Source organism: Caenorhabditis remanei, chromosome V (assembly GCF_010183535.1).
Source record: "Caenorhabditis remanei strain PX506 chromosome V, whole genome shotgun sequence".
Taxonomy (NCBI): Eukaryota; Metazoa; Nematoda; class Chromadorea; order Rhabditida; family Rhabditidae; genus Caenorhabditis; species Caenorhabditis remanei.
The window spans coordinates 3,957,054-3,974,622 of record NC_071332.1 but is presented as its reverse complement, the minus strand read 5'-3'; the positions used below and the strand labels follow the sequence as shown (position 1 = coordinate 3,974,622).

The 17,569-nt window shown below is 36.8% G+C and overlaps 1 protein-coding gene across 1 annotated transcript; it reads right to left on the bottom strand.

Moving 5' to 3' along the window:
* Window positions 1-325: 325 nt before the first annotated feature.
* Window positions 326-15,253, bottom strand: GCK72_017127 (uncharacterized protein; the record flags this gene model as incomplete). The annotated part of the gene is made up of 15 exons (XM_053731897.1): window positions 326-443; window positions 1,418-1,740; window positions 2,656-2,814; window positions 2,997-3,119; window positions 4,475-4,533; window positions 4,617-4,676; window positions 5,447-5,524; window positions 6,038-6,221; window positions 7,701-8,271; window positions 9,888-10,013; window positions 10,515-10,764; window positions 11,299-11,427; window positions 12,997-13,454; window positions 14,363-14,427; window positions 15,179-15,253. 15 exons carry the CDS (start codon window positions 15,251-15,253, stop codon window positions 326-328), a joined length of 2,778 nt encoding a protein of 925 aa, XP_053580810.1.
* Window positions 15,254-17,569: the final 2,316 nt, after the last annotated feature.

Genomic DNA, 17,569 nt, shown 5'->3' with positions numbered 1-17,569 from the left:
GAGGAGGAGGAGGAAAACAATTGAATACAAAAATATACACATAGAAAAAAAAAGAAAACGGAAAGTGCGCTCCACCGCAAAAAGTGCAATAGAGCGCGGGTTATTAGGAATTTAAATTTGATTGGAAAGGAAACAATTATTGATAATTAAGAAAATAATTAATTAAGACGCACGGGGATGAGAGAGGGTAAACGCGCTCCACGGAAAAGAAATCTGAAATAGAACTTCAGTAGAGCGCGATTGCTTAGATTTTCATTCTAAAATTCAAATAAAAAGGGGGAAAAATGACCCGTCGGAAAAGGAGATTTTAATTAATAAATGAAGTCTAACGCCGCCACCACTGAATGAGTCGTTTCGACGCCGAAACGGGTTGATCGATGCCGCGAACGAAGCGAGTCGCCCGGTCGAGTGTCAGGTTTTTCAGGCGATCCGTGTCTTCCTCGCTGCAAAGAAAATGTTGAAAATTTGAAAATTTTGGGTTTCCAAACGTCCCGGTTTCAAAATGTCTCTGGTAACTTTGTGGTTCTAAAATTTCCTGGTTTCTAAACGTCCCGGTCTCGAAATGTCCCGGTTTCGAGATATCCCGGTTTCGAAATGTCCCGGTTTCGAGATATCCCGGTTTCGAAACGTCCCGGTTGCGAGATGTTCCAGTTTCAAAACGTCTCGGTTTCAGACTGTTCAGTTTCAGAACGTCTCAGTTTCGAAATTCGTATTTTTCAGAATTTCCGTCTCAAAGCGGGAAATTTCCGATGTGCCTCTTTTTTAAATCGAAATATCTCGGTTTCCAATTGTACCCGTTTTCCAACTGGCACGGTTCTGATACCCAGTGAAAAACGTGGAGTTTTTGGTGTAAATTTGGAAATTTTCATCCAAATTCGTAGCAAAACGCGTCAAATGCGCCCCAGACACTAAATTTTCCCATCCGGATCTGTAATACGCGCCAAAGGTACGCCAGACGGCTAAACTTGGTTTCGAAACGTCCCGGTTGTGAACTGTTACAAAATTGGGATTTTTCAAATTCTCAGTTTCGAAACATGTCGGTTTCTAACTGGTCCAGGGGATGTCCCGGTTTCGAAATGTCCCAGTTGCGAAATGTCCCGGTTTCGAGATATCCCGGTTTCGAAATGTCCCGGTTATAAAATGTCCCGGTTATGAAATGTTAGAAAATTGGGACTTTTCAGTTTCGAAACGTGTCGGTTTCTAACTGGTCCAGTTCTATGATGTCCCGTATTCGAGATGTCCCGGTTTCGAAACGTCCCGGTCTCTAAATGTCCCGGTTCTGGGATGTCCCAGTTTTAAAATGCCCCGGTTTCGAGATGTCCCGGTTCTGGGATGTCCCGGTTTCGAGATGTCCCGAAGCCCAATTCAAAGTACATTTTTTTGCTCGAATTTCAGCTTTTCCCCATCAAAAACTCACATTTCCTCCTCTGTGGCGAACAACTTCTGTACCAAATTGCTCTTCATCTTCATCGCATCACTCAACCTTTCCATCAACCGATCCGTCGCCGTCTTCGTCTCATTCGTCCTCGGAATATCATCGGCAATCTGTGTGACCTCGTCGATCTGCCTCCTCAACTCATCAATTTCAGACGTCGTCTGTCGAATCGTCTCAATGATATTATAGTATTCTTGTCGATGGACGAGTGTATTTCTCTCATTTGTCAATTGGAGATACGAATTGGTCAATTGTTCCTCCTCCGAACTTCCAACTTCTGTCTCCCGAATCTTGTTTTGGATTACCTGAAAATGGGGAAAATGAGGTATAGTCGGTTCAGAATTATCTGAAATTTTCAGAAAATATGGCTTAAAATGCTCAAAAACCATGAAAATTTGAGCTATAGACGATTCAAAATCAGCTGAAATTTCCAGAAAAAATAAAGAACGACAAATATCAATTTTTAAGCAAAAATTGATTAAAAAGTCTGAAAATGAAACTGAGGTATAGTGGATTTCAGAATTATCTGAAATTTTCAGAAAATCATTTTCTAAGACCATATGTACAAAATTGCGAAATTTGCTCAATTTCGCAGATAGAATTTCACTTTTTAGACTAAAAATCACTCAAAAATCATAAAATTGAGGTTTGGGAGTAAATTTGAGGTATAAACGATTCAAAATCGACTTAAATTTCAAGAAAAGACGGAAAATTACAACAATTGCTCGGTTTTCAGGCTGAAAATAGTGATTTTTAAGCAAAAATTGATTAAGAAAGTTGAAATCGAGATAGATTTCAGGTTATTTTCTGTCAAAAACTGAAATTTTCGATCAAAAATCTTTTTTTTTTGGGCAATTTTTACTGAAAAACTCGAATTTCTGATGGAAAACATGATTTTTAGCTTAAAAAATCCGCTCTATATGGAAAAATCGAGTTTTGGAGTACAAATTTCAGTTTTTTGTAATGGAAATGGTGTTTTCAGACCGGAAAAACTTAATTTCCTTTTAAAAAATTCGTTTCTTAAAAGCCATCGTTTTGTAGAATCAAAATCCAAATTTGGAACCTAAAGAGGTGAATTTTGAGCTGAAAATTACATTTTTTGTGTGAAAAATATCACTTTTCGGCTCTAAAATTCCGTTTTTACAGTAAAAATTGCATTTTCGAAGCCAAAAACTCAATTTTCCGATCAAAAATCCTAATTTTTCCTCTTTCAAACTCACATCAGCCTGTGCGGTGATATCCGAAATGCGTTCATCGATGCGAACAAGCTCTTGGGCGGTTCCCTGCACGTCGTCGACGTCCTTCTCCCATTGAGACGAGAACTTTTTACTCGGTGTCGACAGAGCGTCTTGCGAAGATTGTGACTCGAAGTCGGCGCCCTAAAATTAGGAAAAATTGGGTTTAAATTGGTGAAAACCCCATTTTTTCCCAGAAAAAATTTGGTTAGAATTTTGAAAGAATTTCAGATATTATTTCAGACATTATATAGGTTGATTAGGATGAAAGCTGAAAACACACAAAAACCACACAAAACACTACAAAAAAGTACAACATCACAAACCATATATCCGTATTGTTTCGCCATCAATTGCAGAGACTCTTTCAGCTCGGCACTTCGCATACTACCGTATCTTTTGACACGGTCAAATGTGGATGGAGCAGGAGGAGGGGGCGGAGCGTCGGTCTGAAATGTTTTGGGGGCGGTGAGAGCACGAACACAGTGGAGATAGAGAGACAAACAAGAAGAAACATAGAAGAAGAAGAGATTTCTATAGTTAGAATTGTTACGGTCTAGAACCGTTTCGAGTTAGAACCGCCAGTTTCGAAACGGTCGAAGTACTAGAAAACTCCTTACACCTATTCCGTCAAAGAACTGGATCCAATTGGGAAAGGAATTAGCAAGAACCGCTCATTTTGATGCCGACAAGATCAACGCAGAAACAAAAAACTGTCCAGTGGCCTAGAAAACCAAAACTAGTCCACGCATTGGAATCAGGAGGACGAGAGCTTTCAGAAAAGTACCCACAAGCCTTGGTTCCGTTCACTTTGGGTCCCACGACGAAAACTACAGTAATCCCGCCGTAAATCGTGTCGAGACCCGAATCGCTCAGAATGTTGGCTTGTGGGTACTTTTCTGAAAGCTCTCGACGCGCTGAATTCGAATATCAAACTAAAAGAAGGCTACTGCCGGTACAGTAGCCATGGAAACTAGAAAATTAGAAAAAAGGAGCAGATAGGAATAACTGTCCGTTTCAAAATCGGCCTTCTCCGGCCAAAAATCGGCGATCTACGCTATAGACGATTAAAAATCGGCTGAAATTTTCAGAAATCATATTGTTCGCGCAACTTTTTTCAAAAACTGCTTTTTTTAGCTTAAAAAATCCGCTCTATATGGAAAAATCGAGTTTCGGAGCCAAAATTTCGGATTTTAGTTCTGCAAATGGTGTTTTTCAAACCGAAGAACCATAAAATATCTTTAAATCACATTTTCCATCTGAAGAAGTCAATTTTTTCCAACAAGGTTTTTTTCTATAAATTCCAGTCGAGGTTTAGTGTTTTTGTATAAAACTACAATTTTTCGACCAAAATCAGAAATTTTTGAGTCGAAAAATTGATTTTTCTTGTTAAAATCCTGTTTTTCACTCAGTTTTCACTCAGTAGTCACAACAATTATTTGAAATAAAGAGGAGAAGAAGAAGAAGCAGGAACACAACAGAGTACAACTGAATATGATTAAAAAACACGTTGATGAGAAGTTGAATGAGTGACATCTATTAGACATTTCCAGATTATTTTCGCTTATGTCAAATTTTGCTAAAAAATTAGATTTTAGGTATCAAAAAGATCAATTTGGAGCCCCTTTTTGATATCCAAAATCTTGATTTTCGATATTTTCAGTTTTTACAACTGCGCTCCACCGAAATCCCCTTGAAAAATGTCTCTATTTCTCTGCGTCTCTCAATTTCGTACACTATTTTCTTGGGTTTCGGTAGAGCGCGGTTGTAAGAATCGTGCCTAAAATTTCTTCTCTCAACTAACCCGATTTCCATTCGTCCGTCTTCCAATCGCCGGTACGTGTGGTGTGTCATTTGGATCGTCTGAAAATGTATTAAATAGAATTTTATCTCAAAAATTAATTTTAATTATAAATCACTGCACAACGACCATCACTACACAGTACATTGTTTGCGGACGAGCGTCGGCGATGGATCTCTTTTCTTGAATTTGTGCACATCGAGACCTGAAATAAATGAGAAAACACTGCACGCACTCACTATATCAATTAAGGGAAAAATCACAAAAAAAAACGGTGTGAATCGATCGGTAAATCTGGTTTTTGACGATTTTGAAAAATGGATTTTTTTTGTCTGAATTCGTCTAAAAATGGATTTTTCCGTGAAAATCCGTTTAAAAACAGATTTTTTTGGTGAAGATTCCTATAAAAATGGAATTTTTCGGTGAAATTCGTCAAAAAAACAGATTTTCTCAATGAAAATTATTTAAAAAAGGATTTTTCCGGTGGAATTCGGTCTAAAAATGGTTTTTTTTCTGGTTAAAATTCGTCTAAAATGATATTTTTTCGTCTGAATTCGTCTAAAAATGGAATTTTCGGTGAAAATTGGTCTAAAAGAGGATTTTATTCGTTTCAATCCGTCGAAAAACGGAACTTTTCGGTGAAAATTCATCTAATAATGGATTTTCTCGGTGAAACTTTGTGAAAAATGGACTTTTTTCGATGAAAACTTATCTAAAAATGGATTTTTCGGTGAAAATTCGTCTTAAAACAGACTTTTTCGTTGAAAAATGGGTCTAAAAATGGAATTTTTCGGTGGAAATCCGCCTAAAAATGGTTTTTTTCGGTGAAAATTCCTCTGAAAATGGATTTTTTCGGTTAAACTTTGTCAAAAATAAACTTTTTTCGGCGAAATTTCGTCTAAAAATTGATTTTTCCGTCCAAAAACTCGATTTTCCTTAAAATTCACACCACCACTTCAAGAAAAAGACACGAACCAATCGGACGCAAATCGGTATTCGATCCATTCAGCCGACGGAATTGTGGATAGGGAGAGGATGAAGTGGAGGGAATGGCTGAAATGGGGGGATGGAGACACTCACACTGTACTGCACAACAAAAGGAATCAGCAAAGAGCTCAAGTCGTGGGGATTCAGAATTCGTTAAAAAAAATTTAACTTAAAAAATGAAAATCCGAGAGAAAAATGACCCAAAATATCCGACAAAAATCGCCATATATCAGCTCATTTTCCTCCTAGAAAAATTTCTCAAACGAATTCTGAATTCTCACGCCTTCAGCTCCCGAACAGAACAAGAGCTACTGTCGGTAAGGGTTCAGAATCCGGCATTTTGGGAAATTTTTCAAATTTCCAGACAAAAAATGCCATATTTCGGCTCATTTTCCGCCTAGAAAATGTTTTCAAACTGATTCGGATTCCGTTCAAAATCCGGGGGAAAATGACCCAAAATACCCATTTTCCAGACAAAAGATGCCATATTTCCGCTCATTTTCCGCCTAGAAAACGTTTTCAAACTGATTCTGAATCCTCACGCCTTCAGCTATCTTCCCATCACAAAATCTACCGTACCCGTCGACTTTTTCTCATCCAAAAGTCGTCTGACCTCTTCGCGTCGCCTCTCTTCATCACTTCCCTTTCGACCATTCGGTGTTGATGTGATTTGGTTGGAATTCCCTCCAGCTGCTGATGATTTTTCGAGCATCTCACGAGCACGTTGACGCAGTTCATCTCGTTTTGATGGAGAGGCACGGTTCTGGAATTATTCGGTTCTAGATGGTAAAAATTAAGAATTTTGAGTTGAAATCCGACTGAAAATGTACTTTTTGAAGTCAGAAAAAGTCAATTTTCAACTCAAAAAACCCAAAATTGAGTTTTAAAGTTCGGACATTTCGATTCTAGATGGAAAAATCACACATTTTATTGCAGATATTCTTGTTTTTGAGTGGAAAAGCCTATTTTAGCTTTAAAACTCTAATTTCCAGTTCCAAAAAAGAGATTTTAATCAACTTTCTGGAAATTTTAACAAAAAAAGTGTTTTTTTTCAGTCAAAAATTTAATGTCTAGATGAAAAACTTTCATTTCTCGATTTTTTCGATAGAAAACTTTGATTTTCGACTAAAAAACTAACTTTTCTTCAAGAAAAGACAACTTTTAACGCTGAAATTAAGTTTTTCACATCAAAAAAGGCTGAAATTGTCGATTTTATGCTGGGAAACTGGACTTTAGCGTAGAACTTTTATAAATGATTTAGAAATCATTTTTCTGTTTAATTTTTTGGATCGAAAAGTCGATTTTTGTCAAAAAATGGGATAAAAATTCGATTTTCAGCTATAAAACTCGTTTTTCATGTTGTTGAGTACATGAAAAACGAGTTTTCTAGCTGAAAATCTCATTTTTAACCATACTTGCAAAATATCGGCCCGGCCCGGCCCGGCCCGGTCGGCCCGGAGTCAAAAAATGAGCACAATTTTTTCACAAAATTTTTCGAAATTTTTTGAAATTTTTATCAAAAATAGTCAAAAATCCTATGTATACTGGAGTTTTATCGATATGTAAAAACATAGTCGAAAATTCGACTTTTTTGCGAAAAAATCAAAATAATATTTTTGGGTCTCAACAGATGAATCAAGAGCTTAAATTTTCAGCTCAAAAACTGGATTTTTGGTTGAAAATCTTGATTTTTCGATTAAAAAAACAAGGTTTTCCAGCTGAAATACTAAATTTTTGACTAAAAAACTAAATTTTCATCAAGAAAAGTGAATATTTTTAAGCCCGAAAGTGTCGATTTCATAATGGGAACCTCGTTTTTTTAAAACTCAAAATAGAAATTACCTTCAGAAACTAAATTTTCATCTGGAAAACTGGATTTTCGGCTGAAAATCTTGATTTTTTGAGATAAAAAACAATATTTTCAAGCTGGAATACTCAATTTTTGACTAAAAAACTAAATTTTCATCAAGAAAAGTCCATTTTTTAAGCTGAAAGTCAGTTTTTTGTCATAAAAATATAGGATGTCTAATCGGAAAATGTCGAGTTCATGCTGAAATTTCAAAAAATGATTTGGAAATCTGTGTTCTGACAATCTTTCTGTCGGAAAATTCCATTTTTAAAGTGAATTTTGAGGGTTTTCAACCGAAAAATTCGATTTCCGGCTGAAAATCTGGATTTTTCGATTAAAAAAACACAATTTTCCAACAGGAAAACACCCATTTCCCCCTACAAAACTACCCACCGACGATCGATAAGTGCCAACTCCCGGAGTAACCATTGTCAACCGAACATTACTTCTCTCGAATCCCATACTCGCCGTCTCATCATCGTCATCTCCATCGATGGGTTGATTCAATGCAGCATTTCGACTGGCCAACTGAATAGGAGTCACTGGGGGCGGAGCCACCTCTTCCGGTACCTTCGAATAGTCCACCGCATCTTCCAGATCCTTTTGATTCCGGAGCTCAGCGATCTCTGCGACCACTTTCTGCTCCATTTCATTGATTGCAAATGTCCGAGAGATTCGATGATCCGACAAGGAAGCGGGCGTCGTCCCATCCTCGAATCCTTCGAAAATCCGACGTAGAGCGTGTAGAAGACGTTCGATATCCTTTCGATCCGGCGTGACGAACGAATAAACCGTGGGAATGTCGGTTAGACCCATCATTGAAGCGGCGTCCAGTCCTTTTTGAATATTTGATTTCTGATCGGTTAGACTGTTGGAGATATCAAGAGATTCGTAATCTCCAATCAATTCTGGACGGTACGTGTGGATGACGGCGCATAGGGCGAGTCCGTTCGCCCATGATTTTCTGGAAATAGAGAAGGATGATGGTACGTTTTTGAGAAATTTTGAAGGCAAAAATGCGATTTTAGGCATTTTTCGTTCAAAAATTATTGAAAATTACTAACTGGACACGCTTCTTACAACCGCGCTCTACCGAAACCAAAGAAAATAGTGTGCGAAATTGAGAGACTCAGAGAAAAAGAGACACTTTTCAAGGGAATTTCGATGAAGCGAAGTTGTAAGAACTGCACCGAGCTAGTATGGGTTTTATATAAAAATCGGCTCATTCTGTCCATTTTTTCCTGTAGAAAAACGTCGAACTTCCAGATTAGCATAGCCAAAATTCATCCAATTTTGAAAATTATTAGTGTTTCATGCATGAAAAAAGACCGTTTACTAACGATTTTCTGGAAATAGAGAAGGATGTTGAGTTTTTGAGAAAATGTGAAGCGAAGATAGGCATATTTCGACATTTTCTCAATTAAAAATCATAATTTTTACATTAAAATCGTCTGAATCTGTTGATTTTTCATTGAAAAAATTGTAAAACTTCCAGAAATTGAAAGCCAGAAATGCGATATTAGGCATTTTTGTTGAAAAATCATGATTTTTATATTAAAATCGTCTGAATTTGCGGATTTTTTTATTGAAAATTGTGAAATTTCCAGATTTTTCAGTGCTATAATTTCAGATTCTAACGATACTGAAGGATTTTCCGTTTGCCCATGATTTTCTGGAAATAGAGAAGGATGATGGGGTTTTGAGAAATTTTGAAGGCAAAAATGCGATTTTTGGGTGGTTTTCTATTAAAAATGACTGAAAACACCATTTTCAGATACATCGAATCTCAGAAGTCCGAGTATTTAGCGCTGAAATGAAGCTCCGCCCACAAAAACAAAAAAATGCTGTAAAAATCAACAAAAATTGCTCAATTTTTCTTGAAAAAACACTGAAAATATCTCTTTTTGATGCCTCAAATTCCAAAAATTGAATGATTTTTACTATTTTTCAATTGAAAAATCCTAATTTTCGGTACCAAAACCATGATTTTATGCTATTTCTCATGATTTTTTGATGAACAGAATCTAATTTTCCGAATCTGAAATTGTAGAACTGAAAAATCTGAAAATTTTTCAATTTTCGATGAAAAAATCAACAGATTTAGCCGATTTTTTATATAAAAATTATAATTTTTTAATGATTTAAAATTTCGAATTAAAATAATTGAAAATTGTGAAATTTCCAGATTTTTCAAGTGGTAAAATTTCAGATTCTAATGATCATCAAATCATCAAAAAATCATGAAAAATAGCTGAAAATCACGGTTTTGGTGTCAAAAAATGGGATTTAGTAAAAATCGTTCAATTTCGGAGTTTCAAGCACCAAAAACAGACATTTTCAGTGTTTTTTCAAGGAAAATTAAGCAATATTTGTTGATTTTGATGGAATTTTCAGTTTTTGTGGGCGGAGCCTAATTTCAGCGCTAAATACTCAGACTTCTGAGATTCGATGTATCTGAAAATGGTGTTTTCAGTGTTTTTAAGCTAGAAAACACAATTTATTGGGTCATTTTTAATTGGAAATCACCCAAGTATGCTAAATTTAGCTTTGAAATTTCAATTTTCCCCCTCAAAAACTTACGTAAAATCACGAATTTTGACATGAGAATATCCATTAGTGACTCTTTGACACCAAGATAGCAGAGTTTCTCCAGAAACTGGTTGAGGGACGGCGTCTCGTGATGGAGCTCTCGGCGAATTGGAGCGGCTGAAAATATGTCATTTAACTGATTTTCAGCATAGTTTTAGTGGAAAAAGAGATTTTTAGCTCAAAAAATTGAAAATTTTGCCATTTTCAGCACAAAAAATTCAAAAATTTTGAGATTTCCAGCTCGAAAAAACAAAAATTCTCACATTTTTAACTCAAAAAATCCAAAATTTTCTCATTTCCAGCTCATAAATTTTGAAATTTTCAGATTTTTAGCAAAAATAAATCAAAATTTTGAGATTTTCAGCTCTAAAAATTAAAAAATTTGAGATTTTAAGCTCAAAAAATCCAAAATTTTGAGATTTTTAGCTTAAAAATTCAGAATTTTGAGATTATTAGCTCAAAAAAATCAAAATTTTGAGATCTTAAGCTCAAAAAACTCAAAATTTTGCGATTTTCAGCACAAAAAAGTCAAAATTTTGAGATTTCTAGCTCAAAAAACCCAAAATTTTCCAATATTTTTTCGGTGAAAAATCGGATTTTCTTTTCAAAAATGCTCACCCGCGACTCATAGACCCTCCACTAAGATATGCAGGCGTTGCCCTGATCGGAGTCATCTCCGTAACTGGAATAGGCCGAGAGTGGGCGTCCACTCGGAATTCAGTTGTCGTCTTCTCTTCTGTCGATGCCCTGCTGGAACGACTGTGACGATTGGTGGTGATGGGGGCGGGGACTGCTGGAGCCGATGATGGAGTTGTGGGTCCCGATGTCCGTTGTTCCTCCTCGGCTGATACTCTCCATTGGGGACGGACTGAAAATTGAGAATTTGAGATGGAAAATCAGAAAAAAAATTGAGAGAAAATTTCAAAAACTCGACATAAATCGTACTTTTCGCGCTAAAAACGAACAAAATGAAATCAAAAAGTTGGGAAACATCACAAAATTCGGTCAAAAATTGGTTTAAAATCACATTTTTCGATGAAAAATCGCTTGAAAACGTCAAAAATTGGGAAAAATTGAGATACAAAAATTTTCTGGCAAATTTTTCGGATTTTCTAGTACTTTTCCTGCTGAACACGAACAAAATCAATTTTAAAAGTTGGGAAAAACCACGAAAAATTCGGTCAAAAAATTGTTTAAAATATTATTTTTCGTTGAAAAATTGCTTGAAAATGTTGAAAATTGCCCTTTTTCTCACAAATCTAATCAATTTTTCAGTTTTTAAACACATTTTTTCGGTTCAAAAACTCCGAAAAAATGCCATTTTCGGCCGATTTTCATGGTTTTTCAACTCGAATTTTCCGGTTTTCACGATTTTCGTTCGATTTTCCATCTAAAACCCTACCTTTCCCTGGTTCTCCGCCCTCTTCCGACGGCTTTCGATGTGATGGAATGACAGGAGGCTCCTCCTCCTTCTTCTCTTTTGCCCATTCTTTAATTTTGATGGCCGTGGAGTCGATTTGTTGTCTGGCGGCTGAAAAATGCCAAATTGAGTATGAAAAAAGGAGAAAACGGCCGATTTCTAGAGATTTTCGCTGGAAAAATTGAACGAAAAATGCGAAAAACTGGAACATTTTTCAACATATTAACACAGCACACTTCTTACAACCACGCTCTACCGAAACCGAAGAAAATAGTGTGCGAAATTGAGAGACTCAGAGAAAAAGAGACATTTTTCAACGTGGAGCGCCGTTGTAAGAACTGTACCAAGCTAATTCAATTGTCGAAAATCCGAAAATGATTAATTTCTGTTTTTAATCATTAGAAAATCCCGAAAAAATGACCGATTTTCCGGTATTTTGGCTCGGAAATCGGTCAAAATTTAGGCTCCGGGACATTTCGCAGCCAGACGTTTCGCAGCCGAGACATTTCGCAGCCAGACGTTTCGCAGCCAGACGTTTCGCAGCCAGACGTTTCGCAGCCGAGACGTTTCGCAGCCAGACGTTTCGCAGCCGTGAGCTCCACAGCCTCAAATGGACCGTTTTTTTCAGTGATAACTTGACTTTTTCAGATAATTAATTGTTTGAGAAGTTATATAGAACATTTTTTTGTGATTTTGAATAAGGGGACCACGAGAAATTTTGCCCAAAAAACCACAAAAAAACTTTTGTTGAAAAATATGAAAAAATAGGGTTTTCTCGTAAAAGTAGTGGTTTTCGTCATTTTCTGAAACTAAACTTTCCGTTTGTACGACTAGTTCTACGAGAAAAACCTATTTTTTCATATTTTTCAACAAAAGTTTTTTTTGTGGTTTTTTGGGCAAAATTTCTCGTGGTCCCCTTATTCAAAATCACAAAAAAATGTTCTATATAACTTCTCAAACAATTAATTATCTGAAAAAGTCAAGTTATCACTGAAAAAACGGTCCATTTGAGGCTGTGGAGCTCACGGCTGCGAAACGTCTGGCTGCGAAACGTCTGGCTGCGAAACGTCTGGCTGCGAAATGTCTCGGCTGCGAAACGTCTAGCTGCGAAATGTCCCGGAGCCAAAATTTATCAGTTTTCGTGATTTGCATGTTTTTCCAGCGATTAAAAAAAAAATTTATATTTTTCAGGTTCCAAATGGCGAGAAAGCAGTTTTTCCCACAAAAACTATCAATTTCAAAGCAAAATCAACTGAAAAATGTCAAAAAGTCATCAATTTTCAGCAATTTTTGGTTTAAAAATGTGAAAAAATTATCCATTTTTGCGATTTTGGCTCGGAAATTGGTCAAAAATTCATTAATTTCAGCGATTTTTGGTCTAAAATGTAAGGAATTCATCAATTTTTGCGATTTTTGTTCTAGCCCCGCACAGTTTTTACAACTGCGCTCCACCGAAATCTCCTTGAAAAATGTATATTTTTCTCTGCGTCTCTCAATTTCGCACACAATTTTTTCAATTTCGGTAGAGAGCGGTTGTAAGAAGTGTGTCGTGGTAATAAAAATGTGAGAAAATTCATCAGTTTTAGCGATTTTCGATCTAAAAATAAGAAAAATAGCTCCATTTTTCCATTTTCCACTCGTTTCCCTATCTGAAATTGTCAGATTCTGCCTCTAAATTACCTCTCACATCACTCGTCGCATCAGTCTCATCAGTGACCGGCGTCTTCTCAACAAACGACGAGTTTGCAGCCGACGACGTGATGCTCACGTCATCTCCAGCACTCACCTCTGAAATCAGTGTGGAGCCGAGAAGGATAATGAGACTACACGATTTCAGATGAGGTGAGAGTGGGCGGAGCTTGAGTTTCAGTTCACTTTTATGATCGGGTAGATCAAGAATGAATAAGCGAACGTTGATGGGCACCGCGGCGATCGATTTCCGTTTTCCTTTCGAATTGAGCTCTTCGATGACAATTGTCCATTCCTTATCCTCAAATGTGTCATCATCTTGAATACGGTAGAGAGTTGTCAAGATATCAACGTTCTCTGTCATTTGCTCCGGCCACATTATCACACATTTATTCGCGTCCGAGTACGATTGCTCCCATTTTCGCTCTTTGGACGACACTTTTCGGCGGCTGGAATTTATTAAAAATTGGGTTTTTAGAACTTTGATCGAGATAAAATTCTTGAAAATATGAAAACTTTGATCTCTTTTTCACATTTTTAGACCAAAAATCACAAAAATTGATGGGTTTTTTGACTGATTTCATAACCAAAATCTCGAAAAATCTGTAATTTTTCGTAATTTTTCAATGATTAAAAGCAAAAATTAACGATTTTCGGCTGATTTTCAAGAATTTAGATGATTTTAAAGCGGAATCTGACAATTTCAGATAAAATATCAAAAAATTGAGCTATTTTTCACATTTTTAGACCAAAAATCGCAAAAATTGTTGGGTTTTTGTCATTTTTGTTAATTTTGGCTTAGAATTGATAGCTTTTGTTGAAAATTTTTCCTCTGAAAATCGCTGAAAATCAGTAATTGAAATTTTTGTCTGGAAAATTGAAAATGAAATTTTTGCCTTGAAAATGAAGAAAGTTGGATTTTCGAATGTGAAAATTTCTGAGAATTCTGTTGAATTTCCATGAAAAACTGCTGAAAATCATGACTTTTGATGCCAGAAAATTGTAAAAAAGCATTTTCAAATCTGAAAAATCTCGAAAATTTGACGGTTTTGAGGGTTTTCTCGTCGAAAATCATAACAATTTGATCGAAATAGGGATTTTCAGCTGTACTCGCTCGATTTCTATACTGAAAAAAAAGCATTTTTGAAGATTCTTCAAATTTTAACATTTTCAGACGGAAAACTTGAAATTTTCTGCAAACTTCTGCTTCTCCTCCAAAAATTAGCAATTTTCGATCTTTTCTTTTCTAATATTTCCGATTTTTAATCTATTTTGCCTCTATTTTCCGATTGACAGCCTTTTAGAAGTTCAATTTTCTCCGCGATAAGCGAAAATTGACACCTCCCTTCGTGCTTACCGATGAACGAATGACACGACGAGATTCTCGGGTTTCCATTTCTCATCAGTGTACAGTTGGAGCTCCTGGAAACAAGTGAGAGAAAATCAGTGGAAAAATGAAGAAAATCGGCTCAGAAATGTCGATTTACGGTCGTAAATCTACACAAGATGTGTTTCTTGTGTGGATTTACGAAGCTCTCCAGGCATTGTAGATTTACGCCCGTAAATCCACAATAATCAAGGTCTCTGTAGAGATACGGCCGTAAATCCACAATAGTCAATTTCTATGTGGATTTACGGTCGTAAATCTACACAAGATGTGTTTCTAGTGTGGATTTACGAAGCTCTCCAGACATTGTAGATTTACGCCCGTAAATCCACAATAATCAAGGTCTCTGTAGAGATACGGCCGTAAATCCACCATAGTCAATTTCTATGTGGATTTACGGTCGTAAATCTACACAAGAGATGTTTCCAGTGTGGATTTACGAAGCACTCAAGACAGTGTAGATTTACGCCAGTAAAACTACAGTTGAATTACAACCGTCAATTTACAGGATACTGTTCAGATGTCGATTTACGAGCGTAATCCTACATGAACCGATTCATGTGTAGATTTACGCCCGTAAAACCACATTTTTAACCTGTTTTAAAGCCAAAAAGTTGATTTACGGTCGTAAATCTACACTGCACTGCTTTAGATGTCGATTTACGAAGCTCCCTGTCAGTGTAGATTTACGGAGGTAATAACTACTTCTAGTGTAGATTTACGCCCATAAGTCATTTTCTGTGTAGATTTACGCCCGTAAAACCACACTTTAAACCAAAAACCCACTTGAAGCGTGACAGTGAACCGAAACTTGGCCGCCTTCTTGCTAGACCGCCGCAATCGACGTAGAATACCCGCCATCTCTCTGAAATGAATGAGTAATGACACACACGGTGGTTTCGTACGGAAATGGATATATGTTGGAGACTGTGAGAAGACGAATACCCGACGGCGGAGAAAACGAAAGGCGTCGGAGGAAAGAGGGAAGTGGAGGCGCAGGGTGGTTGGACGGAGAGAAGATTTGATAAAATTGAGGCGAGAGAGTATGGGGAATTGAGAGAGTGGGTAGAGAAGAGAGAGAGAGAGAGAAACTGCTCCGGAATGTGAGTGAGGCGTGTGTTATTTATCTGTGTTGGAAGGGGGATTGGATGGCATCCGGAATGAAAAAAGACAAAAGCAAAAGAAGAAAAAACAAGCTCTAATGCACATTGTAGATCAAATCTAGAATTTTGTATTAGCACGGCACGCTTCTTACAACCGCGCTCTACCGAAACCGAAGGAAATTGTGTGCGAAATTGAGAGACGCAGAGAAAAAAGACATTTTTCAAGGAGATTTCGGTGGAGCGCGGTTGTAAGAAACGTGTCGTGCTAATAGTCCAATTTTGCTATTTTTCAGTCAAAAACTGGACAAAATTGAGCTGAAACCACTAAAAATCTGGTTTTTTTAAGATTTTTCCCCAATTCACGATATTTTAGGTCGAAAAACTCAAAAAATGGAAAATTTGACTTAGAAAACTACAAAACTTGGCTGAAAAATAGTTGCAAAAACTTTTTTTGATCTCCGTGTTGGAAACGCGCTCTACTGAAAATTGATTTAAAAATCCATAAGCTCGAGCAGAGCAAACGTGCTCCACCGACAATCTTTCAGACTCCGACTACTTTAGAAGAAGCTAACGCGCTCCATTGCACAGAATCACTGATCTAAACTTGTCCAGAAGAATCAACGACTTTCAAGATATGAAACTGCGCTCTATTGAAAAAATCTGGAAAGGGGAATTGTTGCAAATGCGCTCCACTGCAAAACTTATAGAAATAACTGATGCAACTGTGCTCTATTGTCAATGTGAAATCTGGAGCAGAGATTACCCGAATTTTTGAGTTTTTGGCCGGAAAAGTCCAAATCCGACAGTTTTTAGTGACAAAAATTGGATTTTTACAAATATTTGACACATTTTCCGACTAAAATCCCCAGTTTGGCTACTCGAATCATGTTAAATTGGTCACTAGAGACCGTGTCTCACTTGAAAAAAGATTTATGACACCGCCTGTCTCTCTCTACTTCAAATCGCCTGGTTTTGCAACTTTTCGAGTGTGTTCGCTTTCTCTCTCGTAGTCAGCTGCCCCAATCCATTGAGCATTACACTATTGTATCGACACTCTGCCGTCAAAGTTCAAGTGCTCTCTGAATATTTGTGATGGAGATAAATAGAAATAGAGACAAAATAGTGTGAAGAAGGGAAAGAAAATGTGGGGAAAAAAGAACAAAAATGACATTTTTCGGCTGAAAATGAGAAATTTAGTGATTTATAGAACTTAAAGACCGAATAACAGCAGAAAATCATGGATTGTTACTTGAAAATTCATAAAAATCCGCATTTTTGTCAGAAAATGTTTTTTTTGTGTTTTCTCATAAAAACTCCTAAATTCCCCCTGAAATCCATAACATTTAAGTTATAAAAAATGCTTAAAACACTAATTTCTTAGTTTTTCATTAAAAAATCGGAAAAATTTGAGCAAAAACTTAAATAATGAGCAAAATCGGAACAAAATTATTTTTCGACAGCCCACGATTACAAATAGACTACGGTAGATCCTGAAATCTGTATTTGTACGTGGTGGTGTTTGCGGAGCTACGTGGAATTTTTTCGAGAAAAAATTAATTTCAGCTTTTTTTTTCAGAAAAAAAGAGAGGCCCCACAAATCGGGGAGAAACGTGGTGCGGGAAACACGAATCGGGGAGAAACAAATCGGGGAAATACCATTCGGGGAAATACAATTCGGGGAGAAAGGGGCGGAGTCGCGAAAAAACTGTGCGGCAGTTGCAAAAAAATTTTTTTACAGTAGTTTCAAGAGGAAAAATTACCATGAGCAAGTTATTTTGCAACTGCCGCACAGTTTTTTCGCGACTCCGCCCCTTTCTCCCCGAATTGTATTTCCCCGAATGGTATTTCCCCGATTTGTTTCTCCCCGATTCGTGTTTCCCGCACCACGTTTCTCCCCGATTTGTGGGGTCTCAAAAAAGAGTTTTTCAGCGTGGAATTGATGGTTTTTGTTGGATTTTTTGGGGAAAAATTAAAGAAAAAATTGATCGAAAAGTGAAAAACTCAAGAAAATTAATATTATTCCAGAAGAAAAACTACTTTTTGCAAAAGAAGAAGTGCTTTAAAACAATTTAAT